The sequence below is a fragment of the Prosopis cineraria genome, unplaced genomic scaffold, assembly GCF_029017545.1.
Source record: "Prosopis cineraria cultivar Desert tree isolate PC_DT_omini unplaced genomic scaffold, ASM2901754v1 PC2, whole genome shotgun sequence".
NCBI classification, from domain to species: domain Eukaryota; kingdom Viridiplantae; phylum Streptophyta; class Magnoliopsida; order Fabales; family Fabaceae; genus Prosopis; species Prosopis cineraria.
The window spans coordinates 41115443-41136506 of NW_026555333.1; the positions used below are offsets into that span (position 1 = coordinate 41115443).

Consider the following 21064-nt stretch of genomic DNA (forward strand, 5'->3'; position numbering starts at 1 on the left):
GGATTGACGAATGCTCTAGTAATGTTGATGGACTATATGAATAGAATCTTTCATCCTTATCTGGATAAGTTCTTGGTAGTATTCATTGATGACATTCTAATTTACTTAAGATATGAGGAAGAGCACACGGAGCATCTTGGTACTATTCTACAACTTTTAAAGGACAATAAGTTATATGCCAAACTTAGCAAATGTGAGTTTTGGCTATGGGAAGTGAGATTCTTTGATCATGTGGTGTCGGTAGAAGGAATTGTCGTAAATCCACATAAGGTAGATGTTTGTTAAAATGGGAACCGCCTACCTTAGTAACAGATATTAGAAGTTTCTTGGGATTGGAAAGCTACTATCGACAATTCATTCAGGGATTTTCATAAATTATGTCTCCTTTAACCAAGTTGACCCGAAAGGATCAGCCGTATGTGTGGACCGACAAATGTGAATCGGCATTTCAAGAGTTAAAGAAGAAACTGATGTATGCTCTAGTACTCATTATTCCTAATCCTCGATTTCCATATGTAGTTTACACGAATGCATCATTGAAAGGTTTAGGGTACATTTTAATGCAAGATGATCAAGTTGTTGCATATGCCTCAAGACAATTGCTACTGTATAAGGAGAATTACCTAACCTATGATTTGGAGTTAGCAACAATGATTTTTGCCTTGAAAATTTAGCAACACTATCTTTATGGGTTTATGTTTGAAGTATTTAGTGATCACAAGAGTCTGAAGTACTTAGTGGATCAAAAGGAACTGAACATGAGGCAACACAGATGGATGAAATTTCTCAAGGACTATAACTTTGAGATCAAGTACCATTCGGGTAAAGTCAATGTAGTAGCAGACGCGCTAAGTAGGAAAATGGTACATGTTGCTTATATGATGGTTTAAGAGCATCGATTACTTGAGACTTTCTTAGATACTCAAAGGAAAGCACCTTAGATGATGTTGTACAACGTGCATTCTACAGTCATAACTAATGAATTCTGGAAAGAGTTGCGAACTGCTCAGTTTGAGGATGAGTATCTACTCGAGATCCGTAAGGATATATTAAAGAGAGGAGACCCACAGAATTTGGATTTAATAATGATGGATATGTGACTTATCGGGATTGGATTTGCGTCTGAGTGATGAGGAGATAAGGAAGACAATCCTAAAGGAAGTATACTATAGTGAGCATACTATTCACCTTGGTGTCACCAAGATGTATCAAGATATGAAGCAAATATGGTAGTGGCCAGGAATGAAGAAAGATGTGACAGAGTTTATGACTAGGTGTCTAATGTGTCAAAAGGTTAAAATTGAGCACCAAAGGCCTAGTGGTGTATTACAATCACTAAAGATCCCACAGTGGAAGTGGACAGCATATCAATGGATTTCATTACTAGATTGCCTAGAACTCAAGTGGGCTATGATGCAATATGGGTGATTATGGATTGGTTGATGAAGTCAGTGCATTTTTTGGCAGTGAAGACTACTTATTAACTTGAGAATTATGCCAAGGTTTATGTAAATGAGATAGTGAGGCTTTATGGGGTGCCAAAAGACATTGTCTTTAACCATGATCCAAGGTTCACATCGAACTTTTGGAGAGCATTGCAGAGAACAATGGGCACTAAGTTAAGATTTAACACGACCTATCATCCACAGACGGACGGCCAGACTGAAAGGACTATCCAAAAGCTTGAGGACATGTTGAGAGCTGGTGCCTTAGAATTGAGAGGCAGTTGGGATAAACATCTACTATTAGCAGAATTTGTGAATTTGCTTATAACAACAGTTTTCATTCTAGTATTGGAATAGCACCATACGAGGCATTGTATGGAAGAAGATGTCGATCGCCTCTATGTTGGACAAAATGAAGTGAGAGAAGTTTGTTGGGTTTAGATCTAGTAGACCAAACCACCCAGAAGATCTAATTGATTAAGCAAAAGTTGTTGACAGCTTAGAGTTGACAAACGAGCTACATAAATCGATGTAGAAGACCATTGGAGTTTCTAGTTAGTAATCATATGTTTTTTAAGGTTACGCCAATAACTGGCATTGGGAGATCGATAAAGGCTAAGAAATTGACTCTCAGGTTTATTAGTTCCTTTGAGATTTTGGAGAAGTTAGGACCTGCTGCCTATAGGATTGCCTTACCATCGAGTTTATCAGGTGTTCATGATGTGTTCCATGTGATTCAGCTCAAGAAATATCAACCTGATCCTTCTCATGTTATTAAGTTAGAAGAGGTGGAACTCCAAGAAAATTTGACCTATCGAGCTGAACTAGAGCGAATTTTAAATGTGAAACACTGACAGTTGAGGAACAAGACCATTTGATTAGTTATGGTCTTTTAGAAGGGTACAACTCTTGGTGATGTGACTTGGGAGACTAAGAATAAAATGAGGCAATTATATCCCTAATGATTTACACAAGTATGTGTTTGAGTAAGATTTTAAATTTTAAGGGTAAAATTCCTAAAACGAGGGGAGAATTGTAATATACTAAATTTTCCATTTAGTAATTATCAGTACTTTCAAGGGTAATTTAGTCAATTTAGATAAATTATTGATTTAGTGAGGGTTACGAGAGATTAATATGGTTCTTGAATTCTTAGACAGCCTTAAAAGAAGGTTAAGTTAATATTCAAGTGAGCTATAGCACGGAAGGGAGTTTAAAATTTTGTGGGATATTCTGTGTCATATGCTGTAGCGGGCGTGTCGACATGTCGCAGCACACATGCAAAATTTGCACTTATCAGATTGTGAATCAGACTCAAGAAATAGAAGAGAGAAAGAAGGAACTTGAGAGCAGTGAGGAAGGGAGACTTGTAGCTGCTAGGGCTTGCTTCCAATATGATTTTAGAGGCCTTTCAAGCTTCATATACATTGGGTAAGCCTTCCTTTCTTCTCTCTCTCCCTCTTTTATGCAAAAATGTGGATTGGTGGGGTAATGGGGGCTTTGATTTCAATTTCCTTGGGTTTAGACCAAACCCATTGATTTATTTAATATCTTTGGGAGTTAAATCAAGCCTATAACCTTAAGTTTATAAGCTTTGTGATGATTGAAAATTTTTGGTAAGGGTTTGGACGAATTCTAAGTATAATTTGAGGATTTTAAGACAATGTGGGACATTGATTAGTGAATTTGGTGTGTTAGGATGTTTAATAGGATGGTTAGAGTGTTTAGGAATGATTGTTACGCTGTGGCACAAGAGGCCTTTGAGGGACTTGCCCCTCTGTACCATTTGCTACGCCAGACAGAGCAGAATTTGTAGAAGAATGGTATTTTTAGCCTAATTTTGACATGGTTTATTTCCCATGCTTTCATACTTATTCCAAATTGAATTTTAACCATGGTTTGAGCTTAGATAATATTTTAAAAAGGGTTTTCTTGGGATTCCAATGTTTTAAACTAATTATCTTTAAATCCTTGAGTTATGGTAATTTCTTTAGAGGATTTTATTTAATCCTAGTTCTCACAATGATGTGTGAATGTTATCCTGATAATGTTAAAAGGGACATTACAATGCATCCCCATAATAATCACACTGAGCATATATGGCATGAGCTTCTATAGGTTCACCATTGTTTCGATCAACATGTGCTTCTAAATAGTCAAATCTTTTACTTAGAGTCTGAAGTAAAGCTATCACTTGAGAAGATGAAGAATTATTAGTAACTCTTTCTTGTGGTCTTCTAAGTCTTCTCTCATTATTGTTCTAGATGTAATCAACGATAAGATCATTTACATAGTTACAGACATAGTTCATCGGTTGCTTTGTAATCCCACCATTAGTGACTGAATTCATTTTAGACTTGGATTTTGGTGTCAACCAGCTACTATAAACTTGAATCAAAATCCATTTCTCTTAATTATGCCCAAGACTCTGCTTCACTAATTGCTTAAACTTTTCCTAAGCTTTATACAAATGTTTGCCAAACTGTTGATTAAAATTAAGAATGTTGGCTCTACAATCAACTATCTTGTTATGTGGGAAAAATCTAGATCTGAACTTACTTTCCATTTCCTTCCATGTTGAGACACTACCCTTATCCAAATTGTTGAGCCAATCCTTAACTTTCCCTTATGGAGAGTAAGGGAAGAGGCGAAGACGGATAACATCTTGAGGGACCCCATTTTGCTTGAATGAGTCACATATGTCAAGGAAGTTCACTAAATGTCTATTAGGATCCTCATCTTGATTTCCCACAAATTGCCCATTCATCTTAAGCATGGTTTGCTTAATCTCAAAGTTGTTTACTTGGAAGTCAGGCACTTTAATCCTAGACTGGTATCCTCTAGTTTGTCTACCTAAGAAATAAGTAACACAAAGCCTATCATTCTCATCGTTAGCCATCCTTTATTTGTAACTTTTTCATCGATCAGAGGTTGAGTTTGAGGTAAAATAGCTTCCAAGATTTCTTTGAGACTCCTTGTTCTCACAGTTGTCTTTTTCGGCTTAGCCTTGCATGGCATGCAAAATAGTCTTGTAAAAATAAGACAAGATTAAGGATCTAACTGAAAAAACAAAAAAAAGACCAAAAAAAATGCTCAAGCTAAAACTAATCAAGGTCCTCTATTTCTAATCACCAATTGCCTAGATTCCCCGGCAACGGCGCCAAAAACTTGATGCACACAATTATGTTTTACCATAGTATACGGTTCATAATTAGTAAGTGGCAAATCAAGGTTGATCCCATAAGGAATCAAATTAATTGGCAATTAAGCAATAAAGTTTTCATTTTCATTTAAGTTGAGCAACACAAGATATGAATTTGATTTTTGCAAAATAAGGATTGAAATTAAAAAAATAAATTAAAATTAAGATTCCAACAATCACAAACAATCAAGGCAACCTAGGGTGGCTAATCCCTCTTCAATTCATAAAGCATGTAATTACCCAAATAAATTCACTTAATATTAATATGTTAATCTAGAGTATTAATAGGAATAATTATCTTTCAATTAATTATACCCCTCTCTTAAATTAATTTGCTATTTCTATCACAATTACCCAAAAGGCAAAATGGCACAAATTCACTCTAATGTGATTATATAGGTCCAATAGGTATATTCCTATCCTATTGGAAAATTAGAATAAATTCTAATCCTACATTACTCAATCTAATGGTCAAATTTAGATTTTCCTCTTCTAAGGCAAAACCCAAACCCTCAAATTCTCACTCAATAGTGGCCAAGCATTAAGTAGACAAAAAGCACAAGATTAAGTAAACAAAACTAATATTAAGCTCAATTAAATGGTTCAAACATGCTCTAATCTAAGACTCAGTTCATAAGTACCCTAGATTAAGAGAAAACTAGCCACACATGGCTTTCATGATAGTAAAATTAGCAATATATACAATAAAGTAAAGAGAGGAAGGAGAAGAAAAGCCTAATTGGAGCAATCTTGAGCAAAATCCTTGATTTTCTACTAAACTCAAGCTTCTCCAACCCTTCTTTAGCTCTTTTCCCTCTTCTTGGACGTTCTGCAGTTGCTGGAGGTGAAGAATGGTCAAAATTGAGGTGCCCAAATCCTAAAAATTCATTGAGAGTCAAAACTGTACATTTTACTAAAATCGCACTTCATTGCAGCAAAACGTGTTTTCGCTGTAGCGAACATAACTTGTTCAGATTTTCTTTTTAGATTTAATTCCTTTGACTTGGGCTCCAAAATTCTCTTCTTTGGGCCTCCTTACATGCATAAAATCCAAAATAAATGATAGAATTAGTTCACTAACTTTTAACATATTTCCAAGCCCATTTTCATACACATTTATCCACTTAATCATATTTTTGCTAATGAAATTCAAATAAATGATTTCTAATTACATTAAAAATACTAATAAATTTAATAAAATATTAAAAGTCATGACCCTACCATGAATCAAGCATATAATATAATAGAGGATAATGCTTAACGTTCTATTACTGGATTCACTAAGTCCTCACCTATAGAAGGAAGTGCTATGATAGTAGGTCGGGGACAAAGATGTGGTAGAGATGGTGGACATACAAATTCCTCAGTTGAGTGCGCCCATCGTCACAAATGTGGACACGCCAAAGAAAATTGCTATGAGATTGTGGGGTACCTTGACAACTATAGAGGAAACAAGAACAAAGATGCTCCAGAATCAAAGTCAAGAAAAAATAAGATAGAGGCTAAAAATGGAGCAGAAGACATAAATCAAACTATTGCACCTATATTTACTTAAGAACAATATGAGCAAATACTTCAGCTATTCAAGAAGGATGGTTAACTAATGGTCCATGCACTCACTGGTACATGTTTGCATAGTTCTTCTTCTTTCAAGAATAAAACTAGTTAGATACTTGATTCTAGTATTACCACTCACATAGTGAGTGACTTGCGGTTTTTAGATTCTTATAAAAGATATACTGGTCGTATTAAAAACATCAAAATTCTAAATGGACAAAAAGTATTCATAACACATATGTAAGATATTAATCTTTCAAATGGAATATCCTTAAGGAATGTTTTATATACACCTGAATTTTGTTTTAATTTAATATCTATTCCTAAACTTGCTAAAGAAGAACACTATATAGTTATATTTTTTCCTAACCTATGTGTAGTGCAAGACCTTTAGGGTGGCAAGATGAAAGTGACTGGTAATTGTGTGGAAGGTTTACACGTTTTGATTATTAGTAACTATCTTGTTAATGCTGCTAGAAGTTTTGATGTAATAAAAGAATCTAGTGAACTTGGTTGTGGCACTGTAGATTAGGCCACCTTTCATTTCCTGTAATGAGGCATTTACCTTATCTGAAAAATTATGTTCACTTGAATATTGAAAATAAAGTTTATGAGACTTGCATGCAGTCTAAGCAAATTAAGATTCCCTTTTCTTCTAGTTTTATAAATCTACATTTTGTTTTGAGTTATTGTATATGGATATGTGGGGACCTTATAGAGTACCCACATACTAAGGTCACTAATATTTCCTCACTATTGTGGATGATTTTTCTTGTGCTACTTGAGTGTTTTTTTTTACAAAATAAAATAGAAACTATGTATAGCATTAAAAATTTTCTTGCCTTTGTTCTAAATCAATTTAATGTTCATGTTAAAAGGATTAGAACTAATAATGGGAAAGAATTCTTCAATAATGGACTAAGAAATATACTTGAAGGGAAGAGAATCATATATAAAACTACTTGCCCATATACTACTGAGTAAAATGGGGTAGTTGAACGCAAAAATAGGAGCTTCATATATGTCTCTATGTGTCTTATATCCCAATCTATCTTACTTATTCAATATTGGGGTAAGTGCATTAGAATAATAGCTTAATTGATAAAATGTACACCTTTTAGAGTTTTACAGTTTAGAACTCCATATGAGGTTGTTTATGGAGAGCCACATACTTTTGATAATCTTAGAATTTTTGGATCACTTGCATTTTGCCACAGATTTGAATGTCACAGATAAATTTCATTCCAAGTCTATTCCTTGTATTTTCTTAGGTTATCCTAATAATCAAAAGGGATTTATATTGCTTGATTTGAAAACAAAAAGAATTTTTGTAAGCAGGCATGTTGAGTTTGTTGAGAATAAATTTCCCTGCAAAGATACTATTATGGTCAATTAGACTAAAAATCTTAAATCCTTTGATGATATATTCTGATATGAAACTTAACAAGTTAGACTTGGAAATGAAAATAATGATTTTGTTAATGCTAAACCTGTTGAGGACAACCTACCTAATATGAATGAACTAGGAAGACCAAATAAGATAGGGAATGATGACATATAAATCTAAAATTAACATATAATTAAGCTTGTAAGGGAAAAGAGACAACCTATATGGGCCAAAGATTATGTCTGTTCTGCATGTGACATATATATTGTTAAATATCTAATACAATTGCAAGTGTCTTATAAATCTGTATCTACTTCACATCAATGCTATCTTTCCTCTATTGATTCTGATATAGAACCTATAAGTTATGAAGAGGCTGTTAAGGATAGAAAATGAGTAGAGGCTATGAATTGTTAACTTCAAACCCTAAAAGAAAATAAGACCTAGAAGATTATAGATCTACTAAAGGGAAAGAAGCCCATAGGTTGTAAATGGGTGTATAAAATCAAATAAGGTTGATGGAAGTATTAAGAGATACAAGGCTAGTTGGTAGCAAAGGGTTACAGTCAAAGGGAGGAGGTTGACTATCAAGAAACCTTTCCCCTTATTGTGAAGATGGTTACTGTTAGAATAGTTTTATCCTTAGTTGCATAACAGAATTGGACTTTACACTAAAAAGGATGTCTACAATGCACTTTTACAAGGAGATTTGAATGAGGAAGTCTTTATGACCATTCCTTAATGTCTCGTTGGTAAGAGGGAGAGTCAGAATAAATCATGCAAGCTTAATAAAACATTGTATAGTTTAAAACAAGCATCCTAATAGTGGAATTATAAGCCAACACAAGCATTAAAGGAAAGGGGTTTTAGTTAAAGCATGCATTCTTATTCATTATTTGTTAAACATTTTTATGATGGTGTGGTATTAATTCTTGTGTATGTGGATGACTTATTAATCACTAGTATTTCTGAAAATGGAATTAAATAGACTAAAGAGTTTCTACACAGCAAGTTTAAAATCAAAGACCTTGGTTTATTAAAATACTTTCTGGGAATCGAAGTGGTAAGATCCTAAAAGGGTATTGTCATGAATCAAAGGAACTATGTGTTGGATTTGCTATTTGAAATAGGGATAAGTGGTTATAAACCAATGTCGGTACCTATGGCATAGAATTTAAAGCTTATAGCATATGAGGAAGGTAAAAACTAGAAAGAGGAACTGTTAAAGGACCCAGGTAAGTATAGAAAATGCATTGTAAGCTAATATATTTCATAATGATACGTCCTGATATTTCCTCTTTAGTGCAACAGCTCAACCAATTTATGCAAGCTCTAATAAAGACATACATGGTAGTGGTTAAGAATGTGCTGAGATATCTAAAGCAAAACCTATGCTTGGGAATACTTTTAAGTTTAAAAAGTAGCTCAAAACTGAGATGGTTCTGTGACTCAGATTAGGTAGCATGTAACACCACTAGGAGGTCAATCTCTGGTTATTTATTGAAGCTAAGAGACTCCTTAATCTCTTGGAAAACAAAAAAGCAGGGTATTATATCTAAATCATCAATTGAGGTTGAGTACAAAGCTCTCATTTCTGCTGTGTCTAAGATAGATTAGGTATTAGGACTAATAAAGGACTTAAGACTACATGATCTGATGCTTGTGCAAGTTCATTATGATAATAAGGCAGCCATTCACATAGCTAATACCTTGTTTTTATGAACGAACCAAACACACAGAGAAATTATAGAAAAAAATGATTTCTCTCCATCATGTAATTTCTGTAGACCGAGAAGTAGATATATTGACTAAGGCATTAGGAAAAAAAATCTCAAGAGAGGTTCCTTAGCAAGTTTAGAACTATTGATTTACATAGTTCTAACTTGAGGGGGAGTATTGAGAGTAAATGATGTATTTTAAGTTGTTATTTGTGTAATTATGTCGTTTTTTATTTTGTATTATTGTTTAGCCTTATTTTATCTTGTATAAATAGGCATGTACAAACCTTATTTTGTTAAATGTAAAGTATTATTTAGATTATGAATTTGCATTCACATTGTTGTATAATGTGACAAGTTAGTCCATTACCACTCAACACATACCTTGAGATGATGTTATGGATGGCGAGGTAAAATGTTATGGAATTGTTGTATGCATTTTGTTTCAAAGCTCATTGAGAGCCCAGTGTAATCTCTCCATAAATTAAAAGTTCTAAGGTTGTGATCCTCCCCATAATAATCAAAGTAATGAAACTAAAATCTCTAGGAATTATGGGTTCAATTCTTGACTTTACTCAACATATTATCCCATTAATAAGGAACATGTCGACCACATCCAAGTGCTTCAAGAAGCCAGCTTGATTTAACCATTTCTTTTTTATATAAAATGGGTGGTATGGAACTAAATGTACCTTGGCACTGTAAAATAGTGGATCGTATGTGGAGATTGATACAAAAGGGAAGATTAGCTTGATGCAAGGAGAGAAAGGTAGAGTACAAAATGCTAGTTTTTATTTAGGGTTAAGGCACAATTTTTCTCCTAAACTATTTTCATAAGAGCAATGTTGCCTCTAAACTACTCATTCTAGTAATGTTGCCTTTAAACTAATTAAATAGGAGCGATGTTGCCCTTGCTGTTTAAATATCTATTATTGTAGTTAGTATGACCCACTTTTCATGAGTTAAGGTGCAATTTTACCCCTAAACTATTTTTAGAGGAGTAATGTTTCCTTTGTAGTTTAAAAATCATAAACGTCCATTAACTGTATTAAATGGGACCCATTTTTCATTATCTCTCTCTAGTTAACATTGAAGCAAGTCAGGATTTCAATTAGATTGTGGCATTCTAGTTGCTGGATTGGTTTTTGAGTAACTACTTTATGATGGTCTATGTATAGGCTTTTTTGTTGACAATGCATATGAGTGAGTACATTTATTTATGATAGTCAATTTTATAGGCTGATTTATTCAAGAAGATAAGAAGTGATCCTTTTAGCTCAACAATGTTGTTTATATGCTTTTTGTTAGATCAAGAGCTTCTCTTATAGTATTGTTAGTGTGTATTTATATTTCAACTATTGTTGTATTTGTCATTGAAGAAAATTAGTGCAAAAGTTGAGCTTCTTCTCATTGTATAGTTCATAACTCATTGAAATGTTGGTGGATAATATCATTACACAAATAAATACTTTCATATGAATATTGGATGTTAGAAAGGATGTCAATGGAATGGTACTAGTACAAAAGGTACTTTTCATTATCTCTCTCTAGTTAATGAACATTTATGATTTTTAAGTGACAAGGGAACATTGCTCAGATTTAATTGGTTCAGGGAGGACATTGCTCCTTTGAGAATAGTTTAAAGATAAAATTGTACCTTAACTCATGAAAAGTGAGTCCTACTACCTACAGTTGATGGTCATTTAAACGACACAGGCAACATTGCTTCGAATTAAGTAATTTATTGGCAATATTATTATGATTAATAATTTAGGAGCAGTATTGCCCGTCTAAGAATATTTTAAAGGTAAAATTACACCTTAACTTTTTTATTTATATTCTAACTATGCATGCCCTTCTCAAGTTTCATACTTTTCTAACTGATCTTAATGAATTTTTAATTTATTATTTTTCTTTTCCAGGACAAACAATTGCTGATCTCGATTGGTGTCTTCATCCCCTGCGTGTTCTCTTGATCCTCAAAGCTTCAAGTAGCTGCAAATGTGAACTGATGATGATCGGTGATCACAAATTTTTATTTTTCCTTTACTGTTTACTGCTTTATTTATGTATTTGCTGAAACCGGTGCGAATGGAGACAGACTCAATTGAAAAATCTCGCTTTAGCTAAATCCGAATCTCTAGATTTTTTTTTTCTGCCTCCAAATCATAAATTTTTGCTCAGAATAGTTTAAAAATAAAATTGTACCTTAACTCATGAAAAGTGAGTCCTACTACCTACAGTTGATGGTCATTTAAACGACACAGGCAACATTGCTTCGAATTAAGTAATTTATTGGCAATATTATTATGATTAATAATTTAGGAGCAGTATTGCCCGTCTAAGAATATTTTAAAGGTAAAATTACACCTTAATTTTTTTATTTATATTCTAACTATGCATGCCCTTCTCAAGTTTCATACTTTTCTAACTGATCTTAATGAATTTTTAATTTATTATTTTTCTTTTCCAGGACAAACAATTGCTGATCTCGATTGGTGTCTTCATCCCCTGCGTGTTCTCTTGATCCTCAAAGCTTCAAGTAGCTGCAAATGTGAACTGATGATGATCGGTGATCACAAATTTTTATTTTTCCTTTACTGTTTACTGCTTTATTTATGTATTTGCTGAAACCGGTGCGAATGGAGACAGACTCAATTGAAAAATCTCGCTTTAGCTAAATCCGAATCTCTAGATTTTTTTTTTCTGCCTCCAAATCATAAATTTTTGGATGACAGAGATTTTTTAAGTCGTATTTTATTGTTCTTTTGTTTAAAAAATGTAAAAGGTAAATCAAAAATTAAAAAAAAAAAGCTGGCCAAAATTTAGTCAGTTCAAATTTGATGGTTGATTGATGTTGAAAACTCTTTAATGAAATAAATTCAAATTCAAATACGAAAACTAATGACTAAGTAAAAGCCATGTTGACAAATAATTCTAGGGAAAATTGAGAAGAAGGAGCAAGAGGTCCAAATATTTAGGCAAAAGTCTAAAAAATGGATTTAAATACTGCCAGTGACCATGGGTTCGGAGAAACAATACATCTATATGAAAATACCATAATACCCTTCCCTTTAAGTGAGTTATACTTACAAAACAAAAAAAAAAATTAAAAGATAGAGGATAAAATTTCGAGATAACCTTACACTTTTATTCTAAAATATGCCCACATGACTTAAAATTTTTAGAACATGATATTTCGTTTTCATAAAAGATATCATTGTAAACTGAGTGCATGAAAAAAATAAAAGGTATCAGCAATAATCTTCAAGGAATCTTTCATGGATATTCATTTGACGTGGTTATGAATTGTTTGTTGATCATATAATGATTTCTTTTAATTGTTTTACTAGCTTGCATAACTATTTAACATGTACTCATTGCTTTCATCAAACACTTAAAATGATTTGTAAAAAGAAATCCCATTGCGAGAGATATAAAATTAGTTTGAATATAAATACTATTAGTGTATATCTCTATTGCGTTCACCATCCAATGTGATGGACTCTTTCCTTTTACATAATAGTGAGCTCACAAATATTTTAGGAATGTCTTAAATATATTTATGTAATGTGAGTGTATATTTTAAAATTCAAACTCACGACTTAGATAATTTGATTCACTTCTCCACCTCAAGTGCTATGATGGATGCTTTCGGAATTAGATATTTTAGATGTGTAAATTTTGGAGAAAAATTGATCGAAAACATTGTGATCGTAGGATTAGGTTCCAGATATCCAGCCTCCCTGCAAATGCAACGCACGAGCAAAGGACCAACAGTCAACAGATCATTCTGGTCAATGCCTCAAGGGCCGCGTCCCCAATCATTACAAACGACAAGAATAAATGGACCACTAAAGTGACCTTGTTCGACAAGAATAAATGGACCACTAAAGTGACCTTGTTCTATTTCTTTTTTGACTCCCCCCCCCCCCCCGGGGGATCGAAGACCATCAGGTCACTTCATCACCATTCTTTGCAAAAAGCGACTCAAGGTCCCACTATTAGTGAAAGAAGACACGAAAATGGAAACCCACCATTGTGGATGGAGGAAAAAAAAAAAAAAGACAACCAAGTGATAAAGTGAGAAGTAACAGCGCACCAAAAGGCGAAACGATATCCATCTTCGCATCTCAGTGTCTGTTTGGCTGGGGAGAAAAAAAAATTTTAAAAATTTTCTCTTCCCTCCCTTCCAAAATCTCTCCTTCTAAATTGGAGGATCCATTCCTCTCCTTTCCTCCTCTTCCTCTCTCCTCTCACCTCCCTTCCCCTCCCCTCCCGCACTAACAACCTTCCTTCTTCACAGTCCATTCAGTCGCTGAACATTTGATTCCCTTTTACCAATTTGCCCAAACGCTCCTCCAATGGCTGCACCAGGTCCTTCCACTGCTACATCTTCTACGATGAAGTATCATGTTTTCTTGAGTTTCAGAGGCACCGACACTCGCACCAACTTCACCGATCACTTGTACGCTGCTTTGCTTCGACGAGGAATTTTAACTTTCAGGGATGATGAAGATCTTCCAAGAGGAGAAGTTATTTCGGACAAACTCGTCCAAGCTATTGAGCAATCTATGTTTGCGATTGTTGTGCTCTCTGAGAATTATGCTTCTTCCTCTTGGTGTTTGGATGAATTGCACAAGATCATAGAATCCAAAAGGGACTCCGATCAAACAGTTTTTCCAGTTTTTTATGGCATAGATCCAGCTGATGTACGACATCAGAAAAGAAAATTTGCTACGGCTTTTGAGACCCATGAGGTTGGATTTTCAGATGTTAAAGTGCAAAGATGGAGAGAAGCTTTAACAAAGATTGCTAATTTATCCGGTTGGGATACAAGAAATAAGTAAGTTATCATTAATTCCTAACCCATTTTTTGTTTTCTATTCCCACAATTTTGCTTGTTAGTATTATCTCTTCGTCTTTCGATCGAATTTTTTTATTAATATCTGTGTGTGATTTTTAATGATGACATGTCAAAGATATACTTGTTATAGGATGATATATATATATATATATATATATTCTCTTCATCCCACTTTCAAAAGTTAGCAGATGTTGAAAGCTGCCGGCCATAGTAGTTGTAAATATGAATATCTCTGTTGGTTTGATTATAATTACACTTATAGAGACTTGATGGTTTAGGGAAAAAATTAATGAAATAAATTGAAATAGGACAAGGATGAGGCGATCAGGCTTTTGACATTTTTCTTTGATTACAACAATTCTCGCTTGCTATAAAAACGGTTTTAGTGGTTATAGTTTTTGAGCATCTGAGTGATTTTCTTATAACATATCGTTTTACATGATAACTTTAATTGTTTATTATAGATGTTGCATGTTGTCATAGGTTAAGCCAGGGATGTCAACTTAATATATATACCTTAATCAATGGCTCTCAATTGCAGCTAAACGAAAAAAAAAATTCTTTCCCCTCTCCTCTATATCCCTCAATATGCTTAAGAGATTATGTATACAGTATACTTCATTTACTCATTTCTCTTAAATTTGATTGAAATTTCTATTTCACAGAGCATAATTACTTAATATAATTTGGTCTATGCAGATATGAGGCGGAAATTGTTGAAGACATCGTCGGATCTGTACACAAATTATGTTGTAAATTGCCATCCAATTTTGAACATTTAGTTGGAGACGTTCCATCAAAGAAGGTAAGTAGAATAATCTCCCTTTTAAAGATAGGATGGGTGATAAATGCTTCATAGAATATGGGGCATTGGCGGTATAGGCAAAACAACTCTTAGCTGAATTGTTTATAATGCACTCCAAAGAAAGTTTGATGCTTGCAGTTTTCTTGCCAATGTGTAAGGGAGGATTTTGATAAGAATGGCTTAGTTTACTTGCAAACGAAGCTTCTTTCTTGCCTTGACATAAAGGTATCAAAAATAAATGATGCCTATGATGGAGTAGAGGCAATAAGAAATTATTTATCCCATAAGGTTCTAATTGTGATGGATGATGTCAGCCATGGAAGCCAACTGGACAATTTGGCTAGAAATAAAGAGTGGTTTGGTGAAGGGAGCAAAATCATCATTACTACAAAAGACATACAATTGTTGACTCAATATGAACAGTTTGAAGAGTATGGTGTTCGAGAGTTGAATGAAGATGAATCCCTAAAGCTGTTATGCCAGAAAGAATTTAGAAAGGATGAGCTTGAGGAAGGTTCTATGGATTTCGAAACTAATATGCTTGTGGACTCCCTTTGGCTCTTGAAGTTTTGGGATCATTTCTTTGCAAGAGAAATCAATGTGAATGGAGAGATGCATTGTGCAAATTGAAGCAAAATTTACAAAAGGATATCTTTAGTAAAGTTTGTATCAGCTATGAAGGATTAGAAGATGAAGAGTGCAAAACTATATCTATCTACCTATCTATCTATTTATATATTCAAATTTTGTGAGTTAATTTTGTATCTTCAAATCTTAGTTATGAGATTTTTAACTTATTATTATTAATTAATTGATAATATTCTATCTGTCTATATTTATATTTAGATTATATTATACTCCTTCCGTCCCAAATTATAAGATATTTTTAAACAAAATATCACATATCAATAAACCTCATTAAATACACTTAATAACCTTATCTTTCCAAAATAAAAATATAAACTTTCAAAAATATCTATTATTTAATATATTGAAAAGAGAAGAGACGGACATTAATTATAGAGAGAGGAAGGGTAATATTGAAATTGGCACATTTTATGAAACCTTAATCTATTCAAAATATATATCTTATATTTTGGGACAAAAAAACTCTTTCAAAAGTATCCTATAATTTGGGATGGAGGTAGTATTATATTTATATTTAGGTTAGATTGCTGCAATTTTAATGGTTATTGCAATTCTAAGTATCTTATTTTCCAAGTTTATCTCACCGCTTAGCTTAATGCTGATAACTGCTTCTCACCCCTCTGGAATTCCCATTGCCAATTCCCAATTCCCAATTTTATTTAAATTTCTTTTAAAACTTCTATATATTTTAGATATTTTAAAACTATAAATTAATAATTAATAATTGATAATTAATTAATGGGGCCAAATTTTAATATTGCTTTATCTGACCATTTAGCTTATCATCAATCATTTATGAATTATGATAACTTTTTGCTTATCCCTCTAGGTTGTACTTCGTATATAAATTTCATTCTGTCCTATTATAGAATCTGCATTACCTCCTTTTTAAATTTCATACCAATACCAATACTAATATAAATATGTCTTCTGTCCAGCATGATCTTATAGGAGACATAAATGACGACAAAGAAACATGGTCTATCGTAGCAAGAGTCATCCGAAAGTGGCCGCTCAAACGTAAAGATCCACCATTTGCGGTGTGGGGCATTACAATGGTCCTAATGGATGAAAAGGTGATATCAGAAAATATTAATCTTTCCATTCTTGTACTTTATCTTGGCCTTGTGTCTTGTCATAACAAAAGGATATTTATCATCCTTTCAATGAATGTCATTTACATGTAGGGATGTAGAATAGAAGCTGGTGTGCAGAACAAATGCTGGCTTGAAAGATATATGGAAGAACCTCTAGAAGGAAAGATTTTTGTGTTTGAGAACTTTAACGTGTTGCCAAACAATAGTCAGTATAAAACGACAGTACATCCATGGAAACTTGGATTGCATGGCAGTACTTACTTCAAGGAAGAAGATGCATCAATTCCGGATTATATATATGATTTCATCTCCATTGAAGATATTCTTGATCACTCAAGAAAAGCTGAAGCTTTATTCGGTTCTCTCATTTCTTTACCAATAGATTACTTTACTTCTTATCATTTCATTCACTGTGTTTTAAAAATGTGGATCACTATTATGACTAACCTCATTTTCCTTTTACTTTTGCCTAGACGTTATTGGGTTACTGAGAAGTTTTGGCACTGTTAAGAAACAAAAATTACAATTTGATACTATACCAAGGCTAGACTTCACCATTGCTGATGAACAGTAATTTCGACATTCAACTCCCTCCATTTCCTAGACAATTCATTACAAATCAAATTTATTTCCCATCATAATTCAAGTACATGATTAATATTTTTAAACTTGTGCTTGCAGGGAAAAGTCTATCACTGTGCGTCTCTTTGGTCACTGTGCAACTGATACTTTTTACAGTAATCAGTTAGTGGAGGATCTGCATCATGTTGTGGTTATTCAGTTTGCAAGAATCAATATTGACAAAGGTTTTGTCAAGGGACTTTTGTTTTATTAGGTAGAACCTTACTCTCTATAGTCTATAGTTTATTAACATCATGTCAATTATAGTTGACCCACAAAAAATTCAGTTGTCCAACTTTGTCACTGCGACAAGGGTTTATTTTAATCCGGATATTCCAGAAGTCCATAACTTATTGAAGAGGTAATTTTAATTTTTATTTCTTTACTTTCTATATATGGCATGTTGGAATATAAACATCTTCTCACATGTTCTATATGTGTTGACTTGTCCTATTCAGGTTGCAAGAGTCATCTGAGATGCCTCAAAACTTCACACAGGACGTTAATCTTGAAAGCAAAGAATCTACCACATCATCAATGATCACATTTCCGAAAAGGTTTACGATTGACCAAATTTCAACAATAGATGAGGTTAGTTTTGAAGGTATTTAAGATATTTATTTACATATAGTTCAATGCAGCCTTTTTGATGCCTTATTAGTGCAGGCATGTGAAATTGTTATCCGAGCACGTATAAAAAAGTTGGAAACAGCTCTAGGTTGGTGCTATAAGGGATGTGTAGTTCATGAGTCAAAGCTAAAGGAGGAAAATGGCCAGTTATATTGTGAGAAGTGCAAAAAGGAAAAATCCCTATCCGAACTGAAGTAAATTATGTACTTTCATATTTATACATTCACTTTGTGATTTTACTCTTGTAGTATTTTAATATATTAATTGGAGGGTAAAAGTCATTACATTAAAATATTTGTCCTATCTAGATTTAAAGTCCACTACACTGTCGTAGACAACACTGGGACGGCATCTGTGGTATTCTTCAACAAATTGGCGGAACAACTTATTCAGTCAAAGGCCATCAAATTGAAGAAATTACTAGATAAGGTTTGCATAATTTAACATTCCATTTTCCCTTTTATTGTAATGAGATGGATCTAATTTTTTCCATTCATACCTTTATTACTAGGAACGAAGATCACACTCGTTCCCATCAAAGTTGAGTGATTGCATTGGCAAGGAGTTGCTAATGAAGGTCAATGTCACTGACTATAACATGAATCATCGATCAAGCAGCCTTACTGTCACTGAGTTCTCTGATGACAATTCTCTGTTGCGGCTATTTACTCTCTCAAACAAGGAGGTTATCTTTTCAAACATTTATTTCACTCCTTTTTATTCTTTAACATTACGTAGTATGAAGATAAGTGATGGTTTTTGAGATTTTAACTGATATTATCATCATCTCTCCAAGATACTTACACTAACTTTTTTTTCAGTTTCATTCACTTTCTATTACGTAGTATGAAGATAAGTGATGGTTTTTTGAGATTTGAACTGATCTTATCATCATCTCTCCAGGATACTTACACTAACTTTATGTTTAGTTTCATTCGCTTTCTTCAACATTACAGTTTGTAAATTTCATATACAATTATGGATATAGAAGTTTATTTAATGCCATGTTATCTTAACTTCTAAACTCTGTTTTCATTTGAGTTCTTTACATTTGTTAGTCTGACTTCTATCAAAGGTCCAAGAGTGGGGCAGTAATATCAACTCCAGACGATGATGACTTAACCATCTTCCAAATGATGACCCCTCAGCCTATGAGTGTGAAGAGAAAACAATATCACAAGGAGACAACTTCTGAGCAAGACATGGCTGATTTGTCTCATTGAGAGGTCTAAAATTTAGCACAACCAAACCATCGAAGAAAATTAAACAATCCAAACACTGAAATCAAGTTTTATGTTCACTGATGTTCTACCATGTCTTTTGTCCTATTTTAATTATGAAGTTCACCTTCTAGATCTTTTTTTTATTTGTGTATTCTCAACAACTCATCTTAGAGTTAACTAGATGCCTCAGTTTAGTGGACGTCCTTGTTTTTCCCTATGGATAACTTTCCTGGATTTTTTGTTGGGACTGATGGGTTTGCTTTTTGTGACACTCTTCATTGTATTCATTCAAAGCCATAGTACTGTTATGTTACTCTACAACCATATAAATTCTCTAGAGCTGGTAATCTGAATTAGCCAGCCGGCTATTGAGTTTGGCAGGGTGGGCTAGCATAACCCGCATCCTAGCGAGTTGTATTTCTGCCAACCCTCCAGTAAAACATATTTTTTATAATTTTTTCAATTTTGAAAATTACAAATTCACCTCTTCATTTTTTTTTGTAGTAAAAAAATCATATTTTTCATCTAAAAACTAATCATCCAAATAACAATAAAACTCCTTCTAAATCATTAAAAAACACAATACAAATTTACAATAGATTAATAAAATCCTAAATAAATTTATACTTAATCACAAACAAATATAGTAAAAGGTTTAAATTACAATCCAAAGTTGAAGATTCCTTCTAATCAATGATAATATTAGAAGCTTTATCAAAAGATGCAATAACATTAATTTGAATAGATGTCTCCAAAGCTTCATTTGCCACAAAAAAAAAATAAAACATAATTAAACATGAAAATATCATTAACATTTAGAAGTTTAGAAGGTAAATGTGAGAAAATATAACTATTATATTACCAAGCCATGGAAAACCAAGAATCCAATTGTGAGTACAAATAATAACTTCAACATTATTTAGAAAAAGGCTACTTTGATACTTTATGAGAACTCTTGATCCAATGCTTAAAGCAAATTCGTTAGCCATTGCCGTGATTTGATGCTAAAAATATCACATGCCATCCTTGAAAGAAGAAGAAATTGAGTTGAGTTATTCCTCCAATATTCCAACACATTTAATTTTTTAAAGTTAGGATAAAGTGTTTCTTCTAGATAACAGTCTAATTCAGACTTTTCTATGGATGCAATGTCTTGGTTCTTGCAAGTAAGATAATCTTGGAATATAAAATTAAATCATTAAGCATAACTAAAGTTGTCAATCCAAATAATATTAAAAGAAAACATTTAAATATGAAAATATTTAAAATTTAGAGTAAAAGCATCCATGTAATTATTTTCCTCTGATCCCACTAAATTAAGAGTAGATTTGTATGATGATGATGACAAGCATTCTAGAAGCCATATATGTAATCACAAAATCAACATTATCTAAATTTGCTTTTAACGATAACTCAATATTTGAAATTTGCATGAAATATATGTTAGAAGTTGGATATGATGACCCAAAAATTAACTTTGTTATTACTACAAATGGCTTCAAGAATTTATACATCTCCTCTGCTCTAAACCACTCTTCACTCATGAGTACTCTTCTCTTAATACATCTAAGTGTCTGATCACCATTTAATTGATTTGTTCACTTAGGTAATATGTGAAAGGACTAGCTTGAGCGTGGAACTTGAGTAAAATAGTACAAAAACTTAAAATTTGCATCATTACTAGATGGTTTTATTAATAAGATAGAAATGTACTTACCTAAGTTTTGTTAATAGCTAACTAGGGTTGAAGTTTAAAATTTAATTTTATAGATTGTAACAAGAGATTGAGCAATTATTTAAATTAAACACTTGTTCATGACTTGAGAGAGATTGTTCAAATATTTTTAGAACTCTAAGTTATCAC

General features: G+C 33.0%; 1 protein-coding gene across 2 annotated transcripts; it reads left to right on the forward strand.

Annotated features, from left to right (window-relative positions):
- The first annotated feature begins 13457 nt into the window (after positions 1-13457).
- LOC129301944 (replication protein A 70 kDa DNA-binding subunit A-like) lies at positions 13458-19508 on the forward strand. 2 transcript variants are annotated; one of them, XM_054940573.1, is made up of 12 exons: positions 13458-14155; positions 14876-14981; positions 16568-16705; positions 16817-17084; positions 17200-17296; positions 17408-17532; positions 17615-17708; positions 17806-17938; positions 18014-18171; positions 18286-18406; positions 18489-18662; positions 19036-19508. In XM_054940573.1, exons 1-12 carry the CDS (start codon positions 13674-13676, stop codon positions 19198-19200), a joined length of 2061 nt encoding a protein of 686 aa, XP_054796548.1. In that variant the 5' UTR covers positions 13458-13673; the 3' UTR covers positions 19201-19508. The 2 variants fall into 2 exon arrangements, with proteins under 2 accessions (XP_054796548.1, XP_054796549.1); XM_054940574.1 differs by having other exon boundaries at positions 19053-19508.
- The last annotated feature ends 1556 nt before the right edge of the window (positions 19509-21064 follow it).